The following is a 24,955-nucleotide window of genomic DNA, read 5'->3' as shown; positions in this document are numbered from 1 at the left end:
AATTTCCCATATGAATACCCATTTTCTGGAACAGGAGTGCCATATTCTGGTTTATGTTGCTTTCAGCGTGACATAAATTAAACCAGAAAAACTGGAATATGAGTGTCCACATGGTGAATTTTACCAATACAACTACAGCAACATAATTATACCAGTCTTATTATGACAGTAAATTTCCCTGTGTAGACATGTCCTTAAAGCCTGAGCTGTGGAGTCACTCTGGTGGTGTAACCTGAGGGTTTAACTATGGTTTCTGAAAAGGCAGTGAGTGGCTTGTCCTGGGCTGCACTTTCAATTACACCATATTCAGCACTCATTGCTGACACCTATTGTCATCAGTGAGTAATTTTACTTTTCTGTTTCAGTCCTGTTAAGGAGAGGGGCAGGAAAGGAGACGTCATCAGCAAAAACAGTAAGGGGAAGTGGGGGAGCCCTAGCAGGGTTAAGGGGAGGAGCCTTTACACTCCCACTCAGGGATTTTCCCTATGTGTGGGGACTTCAGACTCAGACTGTTTGGCAGGGACATTCCCTTGCTGACGTTCTCTAGAGCTGTTTGCCTAGGGCTGGAAACAGCAGCTGCTTCACCTCTGTTCACACAGCTCCTCCTGCAAAGAACAAATCACACTCCTCAGCAATCCAAGACAGCAGCAAGCCATGCTTTCGGCATACTACACCCAGCTTGTCATCCTGAGCAATGGTAAACATGACACTTTCATTTTTAATTTTACTTCTCATTGATTTCAGCAGGTGTATTTTGGCAGTAATTCTTCTGAAGACTGGAACATTTAGGACTCTCTTTTTAAAGATGATTTGTGTGTATCTGTGCCTTGCAGTATGGTGTTTCATTCGTGGGACTGCTGTGGCCATTCCAGAGGTTGAAGTGACGTGTACAGAAGAAGCGCAGCTGCCATGTGAAGCTCCTCGGGACCCACAAGTCACCTATGAGGCAGTGTCCTGGCATAAAGTAAGGAAATGTTACTGTGATTCATGCAGACTGTGCATTTTGTTTTGCTTTCCCACCGGCTTCTAACTTTCCTCATAGGAAATGCTTGGCTGTTTTATGGAGAAGAATCTTTCCGTCAGAGCAGTGGAGGCATGGAGGTAGCATAGGTATCGCCTGCCATGACTTGAGTCACATGCCATAGGATATTTACACACAGATGCTTGAGCATGACCCTTTAGGTGTCCTTTGCCTGCTCTCAGATGTCACCAGCCTGCACTGTGCCAGGTTCTGAGGATGCCCACGCTGCTATTCTAGACATTCTGCCCTTCACAAGGCTGCTTCTGTAATGTTGTTCCAGCCCTGGTCTAACCAGTGTGCCCCCATTTCAGCCCCTCTCCTCCCCCCTGGAAAAAAACAACCCCCCAAACTGAGTGGTGCAGCAACCCCCAGCACCATCTTGCAACACCACTCGTTCACATTTGGCTCAGCTGCTTCTTCCATGATGGAGGAGTGGCTGGGCCAAACCTGAGGGGTGCACAGCCACGTGAGTGCAGGGTGGATGATGGGAGTGAGCAGAGTTGGGTGACCAGGACTGGGAGGAGCCACCCTAGCCTGGGATGGGAGCAGAGCAGTGAGTGGGTGGCACTAGTGAATGGCCAGGAAGAGGTCTCAGGGGCAATGGATGAGGGACTGGGGACAAGTTGTTGGTGGGCTATGGGGTGAGTGGAGAGTGTTTGGGAGCTGTGGGGTGAAGGGCTGGGATATTGGGGGCTGTGACCAGTGACGCTGAGCAGGAGGTATTTCAGGGTGGTTGTGAGGTTAGTAGAGACTGGTGGAGGGTTGTTGAGGTATATGTGGGGTGGGAGGGGCATTCCAGGGTCTTGGGGAGATGGGCGTGCTTTAAGGAATGCAGGGACCCCCATTACCCCATTTGCTATACTCTTTTGTAGGATGAAACGTGATGTTGTGACTTCAGAATGGCTGATTCCAAAAAAAGGGGTTGACATTTTTTTCTTTAAAATCTAGATTAGCTATTGCTGTTCTTTTAAATATTTTTGTTCTGAAAGAGGGTGGAGTACAGAGTATGGTGCTGTAAATCTTGTAAAAAGGAGATATTAGCCTCCCTGCTTTAGTGTTTCCACCTGGAAAATAGGACTACTGCTTACCAACCTACTTTCAGAAGTGCTATGAGGAATGATTAGCTAATGTACATAAAGCACTTTGAAGGTGAAATCGTTACACAAAGTGAGGCAACATTATCCAGTGGCTTCTCATGCAGCTGTGTGATGGTTCTGTGGGTCCAGTTTCCTTATCACATAAACAGGGAATGCTACCAATTTCTCAGTTCTGCTAAGCACGTGGTGATGATCGTCTCATGAAAAACGTAGTGCTATATAAATTCTGTTATTATGTAAGTGCTATTATTATATTGGGTTCTCTGGTTGTAATACATGTTCTGCCTCTAATTTAGATCCCAAGTACATAACAAAGAGATATCTAAGTTCATCAGAATTGTTCAGAATTTCTCTGCTTGTCCATCAATAAATCTAAAGTCTTTCTACTTTCAGTTTTTTTCCTGAGGGGTTGGGCTGAGTGGAAGGGAGTGCTTAGCAAGAAGGGCCCTCAACTTGCTGGGTTTGGAGAGTTTCAGTGTGGAAATAGGGGCAACCTGATCCTTTTTTGCTATCTGCTTTTAAAGACTGAATGAGCAAATATTTTACATATAAATATTTATTAATCAATTAATACTCTACGTTTTCATCTCTGTGCACTGGGAGCGTGTAAAAATGGGAAATTCCAACTATGTGGCATGCTTCTATTGATTCCCACCCTAGGGAAACATCTCTGCAGGGCTTGGTCTGGTTTAGGTCTGTGGACTTAAAGAAAATGGACACAGGCAGGCTAAGTGTGGAAGAGAATGGGTGGACAAACTGGCTCCCAAATCTGCACAGGAAAATCAGAAGTTAAAACAGCCTGAGGTTCTATTAACTTGTGATGCTTCCCATGCTGTGGGCAGGCACCCTCCTACATAGGGGTGAGAATCAGGGAGTTAGTTGTGATCAGTGGAGCACCTGGAGGCACAACTCATGCAGGAACCATGCTCTCCAGAGCAGGAGCTGGTGGGGCCAGACAGCAAAACAGAATTGAGAGCCATCATTGTGAGAGAAGAATTCTGAGGAAACACTGTAGGACTGATTCACTGTACCCCTCTGGTGGAACAAAGAAAGAGGATCCGGCCCTTGATGAATACCGCTGTATGCTCTCTCCTTTGGTTAACTGAGTGTTGCTCTCACTATCCACACCACTTTAAGGAGAACAAACAAATGACAGAGTGCAGCTAGGCAACCACATGTAGAATTAATCAGTTATTTAAAAAACAGCTACCAAAGAATTAATCAATGAACAACACATATGGCCCCCAAAGGGCTAATTAAAAAGTCATTCCAACAAACAGTATGAAATTTCAGACTGTAGAGTTCAAACAGCTGTTAGGCTAAATCTTTTGTACAAGGTCACTTTGAACTGTGCTGTAAATGCAAGCAATTAATCTTTGGCTTCTGCTGATTTTTAAAAATGAAGATGATGATGTGCCTCTGCAGTTTGTGTGGAATGAATTCTTAGATAACACAACTCGTGGGACGTTAGTGCCTTTTCTTAACAATTATGGGAGCACTTTAAGGTTTTTTCTATAATCTGCTTTAAAGAAGATATTTTAGAATTTCAGGGTTTTCAAGTTTTATCTTAAAAAAACTCTTATTAAAAAAGTAGTGTGTGCCAATATAATAATATGCTAGTGCAAAAATCCAAATAAATATAATATGGGAGTACTAAGTACTACAGCTAAGTCCAATGTGCTAAAGTCTCAATCCTGCACATGAGTACACATACGTTTAACTTGGCATGCGTGAATAGGCAGCTGAAGTCAATCAATCTACTCATGTGTAAAATTAGACATGTGTGTAAGTGTTCATAGGCTCAGGGCTAAGCCAGTTAGCTCAAGTGCAAGGGTTTTTATTCAAAAATACGTACAGTAGTGGGGCCTAGTGGATCAAGCACTAGGCAGAGTGCCACAAGCTCCTTGATGTTATTCCTGGCTCTGTCACAGATTTGCTGGGTGTTGTTGGGTAAGTTACTGAAACTACACTTCTCATAACTGGGACGTGCATAAGGATGATCTGATCTTCCTGGGATGCTCAGCCGCCCACAAGTACAGACAAGTCCTCCGGAGGACTCAGCATCTGTACAATCAAGATATTTTTATTTAAGTGCCTAAAACTTTAGGGAGCAAACTATGGAAATTGTGGCTTTGATCTCTCCATGTCTCATCTATAAAACAAAAGTGTGGATAATAAAACTTTATTCACCTACCTCCTAGGGCGCTTGTTTGTATAGAAATTTGAATGTGTGAAGCATTTTGTAAGGGCTAAGAGCCATTCTTTTACTTTCAGTTAATTTTAAACAGAACATGAAGATATACAAATTAAATTCTAGTGGACATTTGGCAGTTTTATTTGTGCTTTAGCAAGGAAAAACCTGATCTAAAAGTAAGTTTTGGTAAGAGGGGGAAAAGCTTTTTTTAGCTGGGGGGAAATCTTAACACTCTAACTCTTTCTTGTAAAATGTAAAAATGAGGCAAATTGCTTTGGATAAGTATCCAAAATCCATATCTGATAACATATTTAAGTTCATTTTTGTCTGAGGCCTTTACATAAACACAGAGGGTCAGTTTCTAACCCCATTTATACCCAATTAGAGCTTAGCAAAAACTTTCCATCAAAATCTTGGAAAAATGCCTTTTTGACTACAAGAAACTTTTTTTTTGCTTGAAAAACTATTTTTTCCCCTGAAAAATTCTAAATGAAAAATTTCAATTTTTTTCAAATAATTGCAGTAGAAAAAAAACCACTTTCACTTGATTTTTAAAAATATTTTACACTGGGTAAAGGAGGAAAAAAAAGATAAGAGAAAATGGATTTTTTCTTCCCAATAAAAGGAAATCTTTTAAAACACCAAGAAATTTTTAAAAGAATTGAGGGAGGTTAACTTTCACAAAATATACTTAACTTTTCTAGATAAGTTTAGGACTCAGTTGTGCCATCTGGGCACAACATTGGGTTGTTGTTGTTGGGCCTGAGGAGAAGGGTACGCTCTAAGGAGAGCAGCTGGGCACATGTGCAAAGAGTACCTGACCTTCTCCACATCTGGACAATGTGTAATGGGTTGGGCAGAACAATGTCCCCTCCTTATCCCAGCGCCCTTTGTGTACTGCATACCCTTGGGACATAGGGATGGAAAATTCCCTGTGTTTCACAAGGGTGTGGGGGATGAATCCAATCCTTTCATCTTTCCTCCCCATATACACTATGCACTATCGTAAGGCCCAGGGCAGAGTGAGTTTGCCTGGGTGTAGTGAATTTACTGTTGTGCTAGGGAAGGGTAATACATTCAGAGCCCTAAATAATAGTTCTCTTCACTAAGAGCTAGATTCTGCCAGGGGCAGAGTTCTCCAATGGGTTTTTAAGAACTTTGCTAGATTGACACCAGACTACACATGGGCCAGAATCTGTGACCAATACATTGAGTAATACTCTGAAATCAGAAGGACTACTCACCATCAATAAGCTGGGGTTTGTGGGGTAGACTCTGGCTCAAATTAGGTAAAGCATAGTAGCAGTAGAACAATCTTATTTTATATGCTACTCTTCCACTAATAAGCCTAAGCACTGAATGGGAAAAACCATTCCTTCCTCATTCTGTCCTTGGTCTTTGCGGCAAAAGTTCATAAGAAACCCAGTTAGTGCCAACTGACCACAAAGGTGTTTTTGTCACACCAACATTTATCCACTAGGTTGTCTCAGTTCAGTTCCAGCTTGTTCTGCAGTGGCCACTGGACACTACACACTTGACATTTGAAACTAAATTCCACTTCATAATTTTTTTTTATATTAAGATCAACAATTTAACAGCAAAAAATTCAAGTTTATTATTCATAGTGAATTTTTAAATGAAACCATTTCCCCAAATGGTCCTACACACTCCGAAAAACAATATGTTAATAGTAATACACCCACCTTCATTATGACATCAGCCTTGGAGCAATGCCATTTTGCATGTAATAAAAAGCTGTTTTTATGATGAAGAGAAATGATATTGTCAATTTAATGTAGCCAGGAGCCAAGGTACCATCTTGCTTAAGGAGAGTACTACTAAAGAAAGCCATTTGATGAGACTTAAGGGTGTATGTTAACTGAATAGCCATTTTCTTTCAAATATATTTGATAAAATTAAGTTTAGTTGATTGTTTTTGTCAAAGCACAGGGAGTTGTGTGCAGGCCCTCTGCACGGGGTGAATTTCACTCATGGTTAATGTCCGCTAAGTTAGATGACGTTATAGTCTGTTTTCTAAAGAACAGCTAAAAAACCCATTTTCTATCTGTGATCTAGAGAACAATTCTTGTCCCATACTGCACCTTGTTTGGTTTGCTGAAAGAGAGTCTATTACAGAATATTTGCTGAAAGTGAATTTTAAATTTAGAATCACAATTATTCTTCCTGATTCTAAGAATTACATTCATTCAGCCAGAGAACAGAAACACATTATGTAACCTATATGTTCAATCAAGACTGACAAATTTTGGATATCAAATATTCACAAACACCACCTTGTAAACAAACTACAGATCAAGAGCTATTTGTACAAATTATTCATCAAATAAATTTGAATAGTGTATACATTTGAGAACATGGCAATCTGTATGGATAATTCACAGACAGAAAAAATACAACATTTATTTAGTAAATTATTCATTACAAATTACTTACCCAGCTCTATTAACTACAAATTACTGTAAGGAACTAATTTTTTGGAGCAAAGTACTCCTTACATTGTGGTTTCTTTTCTCGCTTAAATTTTGCTCAGATTTTGCTATCAGTTAAACTGGTATAACTCCTGAATAATTCCATCAAAATAATGGAATTAGTAAGGATTTACATCAGTGTAAGAGTAAAAATTTGCCCTAGAGAATTATTTTAAAGTGGTAAGAAGTCTTGCAGCTCTTAGGCCCTGTCTACACTGGCTCCCCAGTCACGTTTATGAACAGTGTTTAAGTACAGTTCTTACTGAACAGTGCTTAAACATGGTATAAACGGTGCCCAGCTACATGAAAAACCATTTGGAAAAAAAAATGGATCTAGTCTAGAACATCTAAAGATGGTTTTAAGAGAGTAGGTAGAGCCTAAGAAACCCAGTACAGAAATCAGGTCCAGATCCAATTTACTGGGGAACCAATGATTTAGAATGATTTGCAGAAACAAAACTAGAGTCAATCAAGTTTGATATGGAGAAAAAGACCACCTTTCCTTTTCATGAGCCACTGATTTGTATTCATGTTTCAATTCAAGTTGTAATTGGGTTGATTCAGCAATTTTTGTCTTCCATACTATTTCCCCACTTGTAAAAAAGGAAAGTGGGCATTCAATTATATTTTGTTAGGACTAGAATTTGGAAAAAATGCACACAGGTTCATGGGTGAATCCCCATGCGTTGATTGCCTCTTACCCCAGCTTTTAAAGTAGTGTGTTTTTCCTTATTGCCATCAAGGTAATGAACAACAACAAAGAGCAAGCTGCCTGAGTGGGTCTGAAAAGTCGGAAGCCTGTCAGAAAAGTTGCCCCCAGGCCAAAGTAAATATGACAAAAAATAAACTTAAAATTATTTTGTTGTTTAATTTTTTAATGGGTTAGTTTAAGCAGACAGGCAGAACATTGCCTGCAGGTCCCTGTTTCCCAGCAAAATTCTTGCTTCAGTAATTCTCAGCAGCCAGCTGCTAATGAGTAAATAAGTTCAACATTATATATTTCTACAGGTTCCAGCATGATTCATAATGTGCCTTTTGGTTCTAAAACCTGTTATAGGAATTACAAGAAAAAGTGGTATAGGTAAAGCCCAGTTCTCTTTCATGATCCTAAGTGCTTATCAAGAACATTGAACACTATGTAGCTCTATCAACAGTGGTAGCTCTACAACATGGGGTTGAACTGAAACACAAATCTAGGCAAAAAACATTTTGTGCTGATTAAAGAGGAAAGGACAGGATGGTTTGTACGTGTGTGGATTGCAGCCACTGACAGTGTCCTGAATCAACATCCACTGACCGTGTGTAGAATTAATTAGATATACCGCATGTCATACACCTTATGCTGTGCAGTTGTGGCATCACCTGGATAAAATTTGGCATGAATTGCATTGGATTAATGTGTGATGCCACAACTGCACAGCATAAGGTGTATGACATGCGGTATATCTAATTAATTCTACACACGGTCAGTGGATGTTGATTCAGGACACTGTCAGTGGCTGCAATCCACACACGTACAAACCATCCTGTCCTTTCCTCTTTAATCAGCACAAAATGTTTTTTGCCTAGATTTGTGTTTCAGTTCAACCTGATCTGTTAAATGTTCTGTCTAGCAAAAGTTTGCTAAGTATCATGGGAGGAGGCAAAATGATGACATAGCATTTTGGTGACTTTAATTAGGTTTGGGAAAAATAAGTTAGTGGTAACATGTAGACATGTTTTAGAGACAACATGAGTGCTGCCTGACTGAATATTTTGTTGATTTTATTTTTAATGACTATGGGCTATGCAGAGAGACTATTCAAATCCTTAAATTCATTCAGATGTTTTTTACAATTAAAGAGGATTTTACCACATATATAAAATGAAGACTGCAAAGAGAAATTATTTAGTTAAAGCCGCTGAAGAAAAAAAAAGAATCGCTGATGAAATACACTGATGAATGTGATGTCTTTTTATGCAAAGGCTCTAAAACTACCACCAGATGTCCCTGTAGCCTAAAACATGTAGCGTGGCTGGTATGCTGTACCCTCAAGTGTGAGTGACACTGAGAACTGTATTTTCCTGTGTTGAAAAGGAGACCTCATGGAAATAAAGGAAGTACAAAAATAATAATTGTAAAGTAGAGATGGGTCAAGACCGGAGTCATTTACGTGTATATTCCTTTCTCCCAACATTTCGAGGTTTGGATAAAACAACACTATCAGAGTTTCAATAAATGAGGGAGGAACTGTAGGTGGTGAAGCTATCTGTTATTTAAAAAAAAGTATATTATGTATGTACAGACCATACAGAGGGTATATTTACACTTCACACTAAACCTGGTCCTTGAGACCAGGTTTGTAGACTCAGTATTTCCAAACCTGCGCTTGACCATCCATATGGCATAAATCTGAGCTGACAGGTGCTGGACCAGGTTTCACATACCGCATTGTGCAGACCTTCTGACACAGGTTTGTGGCTTGACCTGCATCCATGCTGCAAAATAACGAGGCTTGGATGCAAGTCTCAGCAGGACATGGACACTGATCCACCCCGCTAGGACATGGGTCCTAGAACCCTGCTGACTGTTTGCTCACCCAAGTCAGTCTGATTTGTGCGTGGACAGAAGGGAGGTTTGGGCTCAAATCTAAGTCAGGGCCTGGGTTTAGCGTGTGCAGTGTAGACATACTCAGGGTGCTTTGGTGAATGTAAACTGAAATCATCTTACTCATCTGTCTTTCTAGAGTGATATTTCTACTATTCTGGAGTTTTGTAGTCATGCTTTACGCCAGACCATCTCAAAGAACTTTAGAGTTAAAAGAGAATCCCACCTCACAACACCCCTGTGAAGTAGGGAAGCATGATTATCTCCATTTTACAGATGGAAGAAATGAGACATGGAATGGCAAAGTCATTTGCCTATAGTCATACAGGAAGTTAGTGTCAGGCCAAGACCAGAACTCATGAGCCTTGTTTAGTTCTCATTTGCATCAGCTTTCAGTTAGCATAATGCTATTGACTTCAGTGGTGGTACTCCTAAATTACAACAGCATGAGAAAAGAATAAAGCATCCTATCTCCTGATTCCCAGTCCTGTGCCTTAATAACAAGACCATCCAACCTTTTCACTCACTATTTGCTGTCAGAAATTGTACAACATGACATATAAGAACCTAGATAATTATCTGAAACTTATATGTAAAATTTTAAAAGGAGTGTCCTGATGGGGTAGCCGAGATACTATGATAGTAGGACCTGTATTTTAGGGCAAAGGGATTGACAGCCAGAGTGGCTGTCTGTATTGCATTATGGGCAATTTTGCATTTCATTAGGGAGCTAGGACTAAATGCATACTTGATGGAAGCATGTCAAATCCATTCATTTCACTGAAGTTGATCCAGTCCCACAAGATCTGCATTTATTCTTGTACTAGAAGTATAGATCCCAATTTCCAGATACATCGCTCTAGCAGTAATAAAGTCCTTTAAATGCTTAAGCCCATGTGAGAAGGTCAAGGCCCTGCAACCTGTAAAAGGTTAACAGGCCCTCCTTGCCGCATAGCTGCTTGGGTGGAGTGTAACAGGAAGGGGAAGTTGAATCGAAGGCGAATTAAGGGAAGGGAGTGCCTTCTTCCCTTCTGCTGGTTCAAATCGGGAAGGCCCCTGGGAATTATTGCATGGTGTTTTTCAGTTGATTTGCTCTTTCTTTTGTCGATAATAAGCCCTGAAGAAGGGGACTTAAAAGGACTGAGATTTGGAGTTTTATGCACTGGTCATGCCTCCTTCAGTGCCATACCCCTATTACGGAGCTCTTACAACTCCCTAGCACAAGGAAGACTGGCTGCAACAGCCCTCTCCTCCTCCTCTATGGAACTCTACTAGGGTCTCTCTTAGCTTCCTAGGGAGTGAATTTATTCCACAGCTTTCTATTGTACTGTAGTTCCACTAGATATATATCCAGATTAGATAGATTAAGAAACCATGTTGCATGTTTGTGTGTTTGCACGAATACATATTCTTAACCACTAGAAATGCAGATAAAACTCATGATGGGCAGGATCACTTCATTTGCAGGCAGAAAATATTACACCATCATCCTGGAATTTTTTCTCTTCAACTATATTGTGCATTTTCTTTTTTAAACAAAGCTTGTGTTTGTATAAAATATCATTCCCCTAAAATTGAGGAAAGCCAGCAGACTATGCTCACTGTAGCTTTATCAATAAAATATGTTGGTGTTTTCTAGATTGTTGGAAATGGTGAAGAACTGGCAGAGATGATACGGAAGAACCTTGAGAATGGTGTGGAATATTACTATCCAAAAGAACTTAATGGATCCTTGCAGCTCTCCAGTGACACCTCATATTCCTTGAAAATCACAAATACTACTAGCCACAACAGTGGGACATATGGGTGCATCTTGTGGGCACCAGCTGGAAAACACAACCAAAGTGGCTCAATCATATTAAAAGTAACAGGTATGGTAGAGTCATTTGACTTCTTCATGTTTGATATGGCAAATTAGTGAACTGATTAAAGACCATTTCAAGATATGCTTTACTTCAAGGTGAACAGAGGTACCAATACCTCTCTAAAACACCTCATTTATTTTATATTTCAGGTTGTAGTGAACGATTAGATGAAAAATTTAAAAAATACAGAGCGGAACTTTTATTGCTGTCCTGCCTTGGGATTTTTTACTTGCTGCTCATCTTTTTTACCTGTGTAAGTAATGTTTTCTACATGTTTGCCTTTGCTGTCTCAAAATATTTAGTTTACCAATGGAAGCTGGTTTCCATATCTAGTTTATGGCCAAATTCTGAATTCCTTGTATGCCCAAATCTTCTATGAAAGTCACTGAGAGATTTGGGTGCACAAAGAATGGATGATTGAGTCCTCAAAACTTAAAGTATTTATTCACTCCATACACCCATTTGACTCACTACATACTGTCCTTCTGGAACACCAAAGCATTCATTTCTGCTCCCAGTTATGCCAAGTATACATTCAGAGAAAGGCCATTAACTTCAATGGATGTTCTCACAAAACACAATGTGGCAACTGGAAATAGAATTTGTCCAAGAATGAGGTACAGACCTACAGGATATCTGCTCCATTTATTATGTTCCCCAGTCTGATGGACTGCATATTGTCCAACCTGCACACTGAGATCCTGATACTTCCTCACTGAAATCCTTGAGATTTTTGCCTCAGTTTCCTTATCTGTAAAATGGGGATGATTACTTCAGAGGGATGCTGTGAATCTTAGTATTTGCCATTATATGTCTGTAAAGCATTTTGAGATCACTAGATGCAAAGCAATATAGAAGAATGTAATATTATATACCAAAGATAATAAAATCATTGACCCTGAATTACAGCTCTTTGAAAGTGAAATAGAAAACCCACTTCTTGACCAGGCTGTACACAGCACTACCACATGTAGTACCACCCCAGACAAAAAACAAAAACACCACATCAAAAAAAGCTCAAACCTGAAAAGCACAAGAGTACTATGCAGTGTAAACTTTGGTTCTTACTATCAGGAGGAAAGAGTGAGAGTGAAATATATTTTTCTTTGCACACTTAACTGTCAGATGGTTATGGGGATGTGGAGAGGGTAGGCATGTTAGAAGCCAGCTAGACAGGAATGGGATGAAACATTATTTGTGTTATTAGTGAAACCATTCCCTATGGCAGAAAAAACAGGAAGTTTATAGTTCATCACCCAGAGGTGGCAAGTCCCTCAAGTTTTAAGCGCTAATTAGATTTTTCAATAATGGTTCTATTCCCCCCACCCCTTTGGGAATCTTACATGAGAGTTTTGGTGTGTTTTACTAAAAACCCCAAGCCCTCCTCCATTCACTTTTAAAGTTTTCTTGGCTAAATTTTATTGGTATTGTCATCATGTTCGGTGACACAAATCATAAATGCTATCTGATTGGAGAATTAGCTGCAGCTAAAAGTAGCTTTTCATATATCTTCAGGGAGCAATTAAACTCATGTCTGCCTGTTTTTTAGATTGACAATTTCTGCCAGTAATTTGTGCTGTTCAGCATAAAGTTTGACAAGCTAAATCTTGTAGAAATTTGCTAAGATGAAAGTATGAAAGCAAGTATATCACTCATTAAAAAAAGATGCTCCCATTTTGTTCAATGTGTCTAATGTGGCTCATGCTGGTTGTAAAGAATCTCTCCTTCCACATATAACAACTGTAAATTTTATTTGCAGTTGAAGTTTTGTGATTTAAAAAAAATGAACTTTATGCTGGAGGTGACCATCCTGATGAAAAATTACTTGCAACACTCTACTAGTATGGGAGCCCAATGTCAGTGACTCTAAATCAGCTTTCATCAATGTTTAATATTGCCTTAACCTCAGCAAAGAACTTTACTATTTAATATGTCTGTTAAATTCTTATAAGCCTCATTATTCCTGAGCGCTTAACAGCCATTGAACTCAATGGCAGGATTGGGACTTTAATAAGATTTACACTTCACAATTTGATGAAGATATTTCAGACTTTAACGGGCATACAAGTCACGTGAAAACAGATTTGTGATCCAACACTTGATTGTCACTTTTCAAAAAGATTACCAAACTGAGACCCATTTTGACCAAAGCCTGTAAGTTTAAAATAAGGTTCTCAGTTTCCCTGTGGTAACTAGGTCTTCTTACTATGTGATACTTCAGATGAGTGGGTAAGCAAGACAGTTGAAAATTTTCCTTTTATTGGAGGGCAAGTTTGGTGAGAAATGAATAGAAAAGGTCTTCCAATTAATTGTGGTTAGCACTGAGCAAACTCTTAACAGTAATTTTAATGTATATTCCTTACTTTAAAAATGTATTTAAAAAAGAGCAAATTAACATCAAATGATCCTTTTCTTTGCTTTTTTAGACGTGCCTAAAAAAAGAGAACATGCTTCCAGGTTATCATAAACACAGAAGAGAACAGAAACACACACTTATCCTTGTCAGCGCGCAAGAAAAGAATATTATCCAGCGTTTAGGCAATAACAGCACTTGCAAAAATGGACCTAGTCTGAGTTCTGGCCAAGCTGATATAGTTTAAGAAACTGGGGGCTCATTAATAAACACGTCATGAAGATGGATGGTTGGGCAACATAGAGAGGAAATAAAAGCTAACATACTGCCTCTTCAGGGTAGCCTGATAGCTTGGGTAATCTGTCAGATACCTGCTTCTGCTGGACAAGTCTTCAAAGAGTATCTTCATACAGTACAGTAGCTGTTGAATTTAAGGTGACTAAAAAATACCAGTGCTGCCCTACAGCTTTGTTACAAGGCTACAATAATGTTGGCACGTGCTCCATTTCAATCCATTATACCCATCTTGTTCTGAGAGAGGCTATTTCTACCATCTGAAAAGTAGGTTACAGAGAGGATTTGATGGTGCTGATTTAGGGGATTAAGTTATTGACTGAACTAATATCTCAGTTCTTTTAACAGTCACGCACTACTGCTGCTGCAGTACAGTTTTTCAGAAAGCTAAGCATATAGGCTTCACTCTCCTCCGGACGGTGAGCTCTTGTTTTTGACGGCATTCGCTACCATGATTGAGAAGTATGGACACATAACAGCCTGGAGATTCACTAAATCCAACCAGATTTATTTTTATTTTATTGGTTAATCTCAGAGTGATTGATGGAAAGAGAGATAGACAACATCCTGGAAATCTTTCCCTAGTATGCAGACCCTTCCATTAATGCAAGGAGTGCAGATAAACAAGAGGCCCGTCAATGATTTCCCAAGAGCACCTTTACTTCAGGGAACATTTATATATATACACTGCTACAAATTGATTATGCTTTTTAAACCTACCACATCAGTGAAGAAGCATGTGCTATTCAAAAGACTTATAAACAGATGGATTCTTCTTTGGTTTTATAAAATACATGAGATTGAATTTATCTCTGGTTTAAATCAGTGGAATTACACTAGCACAAATAAGGCCTGTGGCTTGTAAAATCAGTCATTTGTGGGGGGTTTTAAACCTGCCCTTGGAATATACTGAGAAAGCCAAGAGATAGGAGAGGAGATGGAGTAACTGAGCGGCTACTTTGGCAGCTCATGGTGTATACTGAGTATATAAAATGAGGATGTGAGGAAAGCTAAGTTCAGGTATCTCTAGGGAAAGAAGACCGGTCACCTTGAACCAAAGAGAGCAAGGGATGTTCCAGACCTAAATTGATGGAATCTGAGAGGTCAGAACTTCCCTCACTAGCTTGCCTGCATGCAAGTTCAGGTAAGAATACAGTTTAGAGGGATTCTAGAAGTTTGTGCTTGAGGTTCGAATCTGTGAAATGAGGAGCATAACAGGGTAGATTTGCAATCATTTAACAACACCATTAAAATAATTGCATAAAAATTGGATTATATAATTATAAAAGCTAATTGATGTAGTATAATTTTAAAAAGGGATTGTAATTCTAAATTGTGTAAAGACTTTCCTTTGACTGTATTGAAGGTTTGATGGGAGGAAAGCACATGGCATCACTCAACAATGCCCCTTTTGGCCAATTAAAGTTCTGCACCAATTGAGTTTAAAGGGAATTCTGTCCAGTTGTTGGCCGGAAGGACTGTGGGTGTGCAGGACTGACTATGTTATTTATTTGGTGCGTGCTAGATTACCACCATGCATTTGCTTTTATGTAATCAATTTTACATATAAATACATGTCCTGTAAGTGAAATTAAATTCAGAGGTAAGCTACCTACTTGTATTCCTGTGTGCCCTGTATTGTAAATAAACTGCTCCATAGAAATTGTGGTTTATTTTACATCTGATACAGTTAACAAATTAAGATGCCTGACCGTGTGTGTGTGTGTGTGTGTGTGCGCGCGCGCGTGTGTGTGTGTAACTGATTATTTTGTGTATTTCCAAGTGGTTACAAATATTTATTTACTCCTCAGAATTCAATTTTAGGTAAATTAAACCTGTTCTGTTGCTAATAGAGAAATGCATCACCCCTAATTTTATTCCATCAAAGCCCACTTTTAAACACAGGGCACCAGTAAAAATGATAATGTTTAGTAGGTGATAGAGTGGATTGGACATAAATACATACAGATAAAAGCAAGTATTTAAAATTTCATTCTGTTACCATTCTAATTAGATTTAGTTGCATGCACACCATGATATTGAATAACACCAAGCCTCTTTACTGACCCTCCTAATGGCCTCAGATTCCATACATGTTGAACAAGAAAGGTGACAAGAAGAGACCCAATGAGATAGACCTTAGGGTGGACCAGCAATTGACCTGCTGGACCTCTGAGAAAGAAAGGAAAAGCTACTCTCTCTCTCCCTATGAGGGCCAGCACACATGTCAACAAAACTCCATATATCAAAGGCATATGGTAGATCTAAAAGAATCAGTATGGACAACTGATCACCATCCCTCCTCAAGAATCAATAATCAAACCAAGTAGATCGTGCTCTTCTTCCTGAAATCTTGTCCACCTTTGGCTTCCGTGACTCTGTCCCCTCTTGGTTCTCCTCCTACCTCTCTAATTGTTCCTTCAGTGTCTTTTGGAGGATCCTCCTCATTCACCCTCCAACTTTCTTTAGAAGTTCAACAAGGCTCTGTATGCTTGGTCTCGTCCTTTTCTCCCTTTACACTTTATTTCTGGGTAATCTCATCCACAAACACAAGTTCAGCAGTAATTTAAGCACTAATAATGCCTACCACCTCCATGCTGATGGCTCACAGATTTATCTCTCTGCCTCTGCCTCCATCAGTTCAAGCTAAACATGGTTAAAACAGACCGCCTAATCTTTCCCCCACCAAGTCCTCTCTGCTACTTCCTTTCTTGAGCACTGTTGACTATGCTGCCATCCTGCCTGCCACTCATCTTGTAACCTGGACATCATCTTCCACCCAGACCTCTCTCTAGATCCTCACATCCAGGTTATAGCTAATCATGCTGATTCTTTGTACATAACATTGCTAAGAAACAGGCATTCCTAGCTATCCACAGAGCTAAAACTCTCGGGCTCTCAACATCTCACCTTTCGATACTGCCACATCCTCTCTGGCCTCGACAAATGCCATCTTGTCCTGCTCATATCCATTCAGAATGCCGCTGCAAAGTTCATTTTCTGAGTCTGTTGCTTTGGCCATGTCACCTGTCTCTTTGAACCCTCCACTAGCTTTGAGTCCCTCCACTGTAACAAAATAAGCTGCTTATGTTCACTTCAAAGGTCCTTCACAGTCAGTCTTCACCTGACCTTCATCTCTCCTTCCCTGTCGACTCCTGCCACCAATCAGCCTATGATGCCAGCCTGCATTGCCCACTCATTACATTTTCAAATAAGCATCTTTGTACTTTCTCTCATGCTAGTCCTGACACTTGGGAGGTGTGCCCCATAAACATCTGCAAAGCTATTTCATACTCCACCTTCAAATCCCTCAAAACTCTCCTTTTCAATAATGCAGGGGTCCCCAACACGGTCCCTGCAGGTGCCATGATGCCCGCGGGGGCATCTAAATGCGCCCGCGTCCTGGCCGGTGGTCGAGCATCCGCCAAATTTCAGTGGTGACGCCTCTCAATGACGCTGCTTGTCGCCGACAAGCAACATCATAGAGAGGCTTCGCTGCCGAAATGCCGCCGAAATTTGGCGGCATTTCGGCAGATGCTCGACTGCCACCCTGGTCCTTTGTCTGGCGCCCGCCAGATGAAAAGGTTGGGGACCACTGCAATAATGCCTACAAAAACTTGACAGCAGTTAGGCTGCCGGTGTGCAGAGACCACTGCCCATCATGGTGACCAACTGTTTCCTTGTTGTCTCTTGTCATATATTTAGATTGAAAACTCTTTGGGGCAGGGACTGTTTTTGTGTTCTGTGTTTGTACAGTGCCAAGCATGATGGAGTTCTGGTCCATGACTGTGGCTTCTACCCCAAAATGATTTGTAAAAACAGCTTAGCCCATTTTCTTCATTTTCTGGAGCAGCTTGTCTGGAATAGAAAAGTTTGGGTCTGAGACAGTATTTAATGTGAGTCAGATTTCAAACAAGTTCAAGTCTGGTTGATTCTGGAGTTTTGGTTCAGGCCCTGCTAGAGTTTAGGAGACATTATTTTCCAAAAGCACTCTCATGTGTTGCAGAGTTTAGAAGAGGCAAGGGGTGAGAAAGCCTTATGCTAAAATATTTGGTTGTCTGATTGACCCACAAAACTAGCAATACATTGGTAACAGTTTGAAACTGAATGAATGTACCTGTGCATCTGAGATCTTCATACATGGGCACATGTATCTGAAAGAATAACAATAAAGCAGAAGATCAGTCTAGGTGCCTAAAACTTGCTAAGCTATTAAAACTGAGGGCCAGGCAGAATCACAACCAAAATGTATGCCCAAAGATGGTAATAAGACTCAGAAAGGAAAGAGATTTTAAGGACCGATTTGAGAGTCCCTCTCACAGTAATCTGCATAGTAACGGTGTATGAATTTCAGAAGGTTAAAGGACTGAGATCACTCTGCTGCAATTTGCATCTATGGTTTGAGGGGGGGGCAATTATTTCAAACCCAGTGACTAGATCACTAAAGCAAACCATCCAGTGTGTGTGCGTGTGTATGTAAGATTAATATTTACAGTCTTGAAGGTAGTGTGTTTGTGCATTGCATAATCGCAAGGCTGTTCAGGTTTTGTTGGAATAATTATGCTGTTGGGCATATTTTTTTAACTCCTTGCCCACCAGGCTTCCTGGTATGGATGACTTTAGTCCTATGAGGTAACACTGGAGGTAGAGTACTGTATGCATATAGCTACACTGTACTTATTATGCCTTCCACCAGAAGATCTCAAAGTGTTTTACAAGCATTAATGCATTTAATTTCAACACCCATGTGAAGTAGGGAAATGATATAATCCCCACTCTACAGATAGGAAACTGAAGCACATGGAGATTAAGTAACTTGCCCATGGTTACTTAAGGAATCTGTGTCAGAACCAGGAAGATAACCCATATTTCCTGACTCTCCAAAGTCTGCCTTAACCACAAGCACATCCTTGCAAATATTTTTTCTGTAAAAGATGGCCTGTATTTTGCCACTGGGTTATCTGAGGGTGAACAGAATGCATCCAAAGATGGCAGTTTTAATTTTTTTTCCATTTCACATACAAAGTGATCAAAACTGGTGTACAGGGAAACACTGTACCACACACAGAAATGGCTCCAGCAAGAGATTACAATAGTCATACACTCACTGAAACTAAATGAATATGCAAAATGGCAAGTAGAAGAAGCTACAAGAAATAATTTCTGAAATGCTGAGTGCATGAATTACAGCCCTTAGCTAAGTGTGACCAGCACTTACACAGCAGATAACCCAGGCTGACAAAGACCCTTGGCAGTATTGCAACATTAATATTTTCAGTAAAGGCTGAACTATTTTTGACCAATTTCTCCTGAGTAATAGCCAAAAGCATGCTTGTATTCAACATCATGAACCAAATTCAGCCCTGGTGTAACTATGGCTGATTCTGGGGAAGAATTTGGCTTGCTATACGTACATGGGCTGTCTTCCTTCCCCTATCTTTTACAATATATGAGCCCTATGACAGTCTGAGAAACATCATTCTTTCACTTGTGTACAAATTCTCTTATATCCCCTCCTACAGAAGAGCAGTGGTGCAGTAGAGACAGGATCTTGTTCCAAGCCCATCACTAGCATGTAGTGACCGTCTGCACCAATAAGTCTGTCCTTTGGGGGTTGAAATTGATTTTCCTTACCTCTGTACATGAGGACTACACCTTTACACTATGTTACAGATGCTGTGAGCTGCTAAATATTTAAATATGCATGGAAGCACATTTTTTTAAAGTAAATACAATAAGCTATGCAAGATCCCTAGTCATTAACAGAGTATGTGTGCAGGTTTAAAGAGTAACAAACAAATACATTATAAAACAAAATATTTGACAATCAGTTCCTCCTTTACTTAGTTGCCAGGTAGTGTTCATGCTTCTCCTTTCTTGCTGACTACAGTTGGTATTACTTGCATGTAAAGCAGCATGTACAGTGCAGCTGATTCTCTAGGGTTATTATGGAAATCCTGAGAGAATCATCAAGAGAATGAGTGTGGTGGGGTTTGTGTGGATCCATGCAAGTAGTGGCACCTTTAGTGGTATTTAAAATCTATGCATTATTATTAGTAGTATGTCTACAACTCATTTGTGTGGACATGAAGTCTTTCCACCCTTTACTGGAAAAGATGAATATTTTGCAATGGATGAATTATCCATGCATTTATTATATTGCAAATCTTGACTAATCAGTAATAGTTATATTTAATTATGATTATTTCAAATTGTCTGGCTTCTATCCACAGCTCCAGCCAACTCCAAAAATGTAGATGCCTGGTGTGTGTGTGTTTGCGTGAATCTAGAATTTACCAACACAAAGTTTTCATTCAGATTTCCAGTTACACAAATACTCTCTCACAGAAGAAAATTTCAAAACTATCTACCCAGCCATATCCCCAGATCCCACCTGATCTGTCAGCATCAAACCTTCCAATTATGAGCCCCCAACTTCCCTAATGGTTTTCAAGGTAAGATGAGCTGTACAGAATGACTGCAAGGTTAAGACATCAAGATTTTGGAAGCACTGTCAAGGAATACCCCTCATTCTAGCAAGGGAGCTCCAGCTCAAGTTCCTCTGCTGATTGTAATAGTGGCATTACAGCATGGGCAGGGCTGTCCTCAGGCATACGCAGCATACGCAGCTGTGTAGGGCACCCAAAAATTTCAGGCACCATTCCCCTAGCTGGCTGCGACTGGAATCCTCTCTTCTCTGACCCCTCCCCCACGCTGGGCCGGTGGGCTTCTCCCCGCCTCCAACCCCGCCCACTCACTTGCTCCTCAGCCCACTGACCAAAGGCTCCAGCCTCTGGCTCTGCTGCCCCAGCCTTGGGGAGTCTCGAGTGGTGCAGCCAGTCACTGGTGGCCCAGCCCACCACCACCCGGAGCGGAGTCCCTCCCTGGACCCTGCCTGCCTGTACTGCTTGGTCTCTGGTGGGGGCCGGGCCAGGGCCAGGACAGGAGGAGCGAAACTTCCAGAGTCAGCTGGGGTGTGTGTGTGTGGAGCCAGGCCGAGCAAGGGAGGGAATGGGGGGATTTAAAGTGACAGTGTGCTCAAGTCTCTCACACTTCCCTAACACACACAGACACACACTCTCTCTCTCTCACACACACAGAGACTGGCTCTCATACCCACATACACTCTGCCTCTCACAAGTCACATTCCCCCAGTACAGACTGTCACACACACAGAGTCTCACACTCCCCAACACATACTCTGTCACAGTCTCCCAACACACAATCACACACACACTCTCTCTCTCTCACACACATACATGTGCACACTTGTATTATTGTTGTTACTATGGCTTGGTACTTCCTGTTAAAATGCTTGTGGTGAGCCAAGAGTGGCTAGGGGCTGCAGGAGGGCTGTGGGCTCTGGCAAGATGCAGCCCCCATGTGACGGCGCGAAGCCTGCCTTGAGCCACTGCCACAGTGTCTGCTGTGTACGAAGCTCGGTGTGTGTCAGCAATAGGGAGGTACTGGGGCTCCCCGAACGGGGGTGGTGGCTGTGCCCCCTCAACACACCGGAGTCAGCAGTGCCGGCTGAGGATTGCCTTCAGTGTATCATAGGTACACCAGTTTAATAATACGGTGTAGGGCCCCATAAATCCTAAGGATGACCCTGAACATGGGGAGAGAGAGACAGTCTTTCAGGTAAGCCCCATTTAGAGCTTCAAAGGTTCAGACCAGCACCTTTGATTCAGCCAGGAAACTGGAAGCAAGCATCTGTCTGAGCATTAGTGTTAGTTACTTTCTGCAGGACGCACCACTCAGCAACTAGGGAGCTGCATTAGTTTCAGTTTCCCAAGCTGTCAGGGCAGTGCCCATGCCCAGTCAAATGTAGAGCACATGACAGCAGCCTAGTTTCTACGTGACAAATGTATGGATTTCAGTCGCAAGGTCCACATAGGAGAGAAAAAGTGACACTCTTCTAGCCAGATGTAAATTCAGAAATTGCCCTTGTCAATTCTTCTGGTTGCTTCTGCCCACTCCCCTTCACTACTTTAGTCTTCTCTGATTACGACTCAGCCAGTTCACACTCATTTAGTCTCCTTAATGTCTTCATGATGACTCCTTGTTACTCATATTCATTCTACTGCACCACATGAATCAGTATGTCATCAGCCTGCTGAATACGCTGCTGCTCACTAACTCTCCTGGTAGCTTTAGATGTATATTGAACATAAGAGTGGCATAACTGACTTCATGATGGAAGAACAATTGCTCAAAACCACCCTTTGAAACTTCTCACCTAAGAATGAATAGAGCCACTCGAGAGCCATCCGCCCTCAGCCAATAATGAACAAATGTGTCGCGACAAAAATCTTGTGGTCAATGGCATCAAAGACAGATGACAGATCTAATGAAATCAACCTGGACATTTAATCCTTGTCCATTGCTAAGAGAAGATCATTAGCCAGCTCAATAACTACAGTCTAATTTAGAGCAAACCTGCCTATTGGACTGACGTCTTAGCCAGATGATTCATACAGCAGTGACAATATCACAGCTACCTCTCCTAGCTTTTCCTGATCTATAGCATTTCTGTTTGTTGCCAAATATGTCTTTGAAGTAGGAGTCCATGGACAGAAACACTCATTTTCATGTTTCTGAAATACTTTTATCACGCTATTTAATAAAGGAAATGTTTTGCACCTGTATAGCTCCTTCCATCCATAGATCTGAAAGCACTTTATACTGAAGTGCCTAGGGACAAAGGTCCAGAGCCTCAAATGTATTTAGGCCATTGATTTCAATGAGAGTTAGGTACCTAATCCCCTTTCTGCCCCAAAGTGACTTGCCCAAGGTCACACAGTGTGAGCCCATTGCGCCCGTACACTCTTGTTTTCTACTGCCATCTTGCACTCAGAGTGAGAAATTTGTCTTTAAGTGGATATTTTTAAAAAATACTTGAAGTGCAACAATGCAAAAAGAGCCATCACACTGTATATAAGTCAATGATCGTTGTCCCACACTGGGGGAAACTACTTGGCCTTATAGCTCCTATGCTCGGGAACTGGATTGTTGCCTTACAAAACATTTCAATGGCAATGTTATAATTTATCTACTTTTCTAGGCTTCTACGTAGCAGAGGTGTCTCTATGCGTCAATAGGTATCACTAGCTTCTGGAGTAGAAAGTAATGGGCTTAACTTCCAAGGACTGAGCATGTACACATTGCTGATACTGTAATGTAAGGAACCACGGTGTCTAAGGAAGCATTGCTCTGATACATGGGCTGTCTCTTTGATATAAAACTAAATGTCCTTTTTGCCCTCGTCTATTGGTGGTCCAGGTAGAAGGTAAACATCCATGGCATCTTTAAAGGAGCTGGGGCACAATGCTAGTATCCTGGCCAAAGGATTAGAGTTGCACAGGTATGAGCAATTTCAGAATATGAAAATATCTGTTCCATTTGTCTGCAACAACCCTTTGGCCTGTTCATGCAACATCACCATCATCGCTACTCTGGTCTGGCACACCTTTGAGGATTTGTTTCGAACTCACAGCTCTATGGGTTAGATTCACAAAGGAATGTAGACATGACAAGACCGAGCATCACCATGCCTAACTTTTAGACACCTAGAAAATCACTGTGATTCACAAAGCCTGTGTTAGACACCTAAGCTCCCTATATGACGACTGGGGAGAGATAAGAACCTGAGAACGGGATTCACAAAAGACAGCACTCAAGGCAGTTCCCCATCTAAGCTAGCTAATGGGAGATGTCAAGGCAAAGGAAATGTCCTAAGCCCCACCTCTGTCAGGGAGTTCAGCAGCAAGATGTTCGCTGCAGGGAGGCCCCTCCCTCTGTTCGGGATTCTCAGCTGCAAACCCTTCCTTGATGTGAGGCACCGGTTGTAGCAAGGTGTGCAGAGAAGAGGAGCGGGTGCTCCCTCGTAACTGTTGGCCAGAGGCTAGAGAACTCACCTGGGATGTGGGTGAACTCTGGACCAAGCACCCTCACTGCCTGAGGGGGAGAAGGGATTTGAAGAGTGATCTGACTACTGAGCTATGGGATATTCTGATATGGGGCTTCCACAGTCTCTTCTATTGAAGCTGTTCCATTGTGTCTAAATAATGAGAGAGTCACTGGGCCAAAGAGAGGGAGTGGAAGCCTGAGAATGACTTTATAGCCTGGTGGTTAGAGAACTCAGGTAGGAGACCCAGGATCCAGTCTCCCAGCTACAATGAATTTTTAAATTATTTTTCCGCAGTGGAACTGCTTCAACAGAGAATACTGAGGGAGAGCCCCACTTCAGAATATCCTATAGCAAAGTGGTTATATTCCCCACCCCCAGGCTGGTTAGTGTGGGTTTGCAGACAGGGCCGGATCTAGTAAGCAAGCTCTGAACCCACTTACTGGACTCGGCTCCACTGGTGAATTAGTCAGAGGAACGCCTGTTTCCTGCTGGTTCGTGCATTGTTCTGGGGCTTAGGCATACAGACACCTAATGTGGGGTGCAGCACATATGCACAGAGGTAGAAACATAGGCACTGAGGGAACTTTTACTGAAGAATTGTAGGTGCTGAGCAAGTGTAAGTGTTTACAGGTTTGGAGGCAGCTGAGCTGGGGTTTTGTGAATCCCTGTGGGACCTGATTCTGGGATTTAGGAGCCTAAAGTGGCAGGTAGGTGCCTAAGTGCTTTTTTAATCTAGCCCTGTGTGACTTGTTTCCTCCTCTCCTCACTCTATTTCCCTCCCCTTATGGAGAAGTCTGAAAGACTGAATAGGGATGATACCAACTGAGTGCTATAAACATTTAACAGGGTTCTACAGAACATTATTTAGAGAAATTAACACAGAATGAAACCCTTTCTATAAATTTTGTACTAGTCTATAAAATTCTATAGCAAGAATATAGTTTTCCATTAAATTCTATAGGATGATTGGAAAAGCCTGCAGAAAGGACATCATTGCCTATTTAATTCTACACAAGTGCCTCTTACTGGTTGCTAGGGTGACCAGGTGTCCGGTTTTTGACTGGAACAGCTGGTAGAAAAGGGACCCTGGTGGCTCCAGTCAGCACCGCCGACTGGGCTGTTAAATGTCCAGTCAGCAGTGCTGC

The 24,955-nt window shown here is 41.3% G+C and overlaps 1 protein-coding gene across 1 annotated transcript; it reads left to right on the top strand.

Annotated features, from left to right (window-relative positions):
• The first annotated feature begins 423 nt into the window (after window positions 1-423).
• On the top strand, window positions 424-15,523 carry CD83 (CD83 molecule). Its single transcript, XM_030552483.1, has 5 exons — window positions 424-697; window positions 834-964; window positions 11,028-11,259; window positions 11,403-11,506; window positions 13,680-15,523. The coding sequence occupies exons 1-5, from the start codon at window positions 655-657 to the stop codon at window positions 13,851-13,853; spliced, it is 684 nt and encodes a 227-aa protein (XP_030408343.1). The 5' UTR covers window positions 424-654; the 3' UTR covers window positions 13,854-15,523.
• The last annotated feature ends 9,432 nt before the right edge of the window (window positions 15,524-24,955 follow it).

This window comes from Gopherus evgoodei, chromosome 2 (assembly GCF_007399415.2).
Source record: "Gopherus evgoodei ecotype Sinaloan lineage chromosome 2, rGopEvg1_v1.p, whole genome shotgun sequence".
Lineage (NCBI taxonomy): Eukaryota > Metazoa > Chordata > Testudines > Testudinidae > Gopherus > Gopherus evgoodei.
The sequence above is the reverse complement of the archived record's forward strand: the minus strand, read 5'-3'. Positions and strand labels throughout refer to the sequence as shown.

Coding starts and splice junctions, on each gene's coding strand:
- CD83 (XM_030552483.1), top strand. CDS start 655: ATGCTTTCGGCATACTACACCCAGCTTGTCATCCTGAGCAATG. Junction 11,260..11,402: donor AATCATATTAAAAGTAACAG/GTATGGTAGAGT, acceptor TTTATATTTCAG/GTTGTAGTGAACGATTAGAT. Junction 11,507..13,679: donor TGCTCATCTTTTTTACCTGT/GTAAGTAATGTT, acceptor TTGCTTTTTTAG/ACGTGCCTAAAAAAAGAGAA.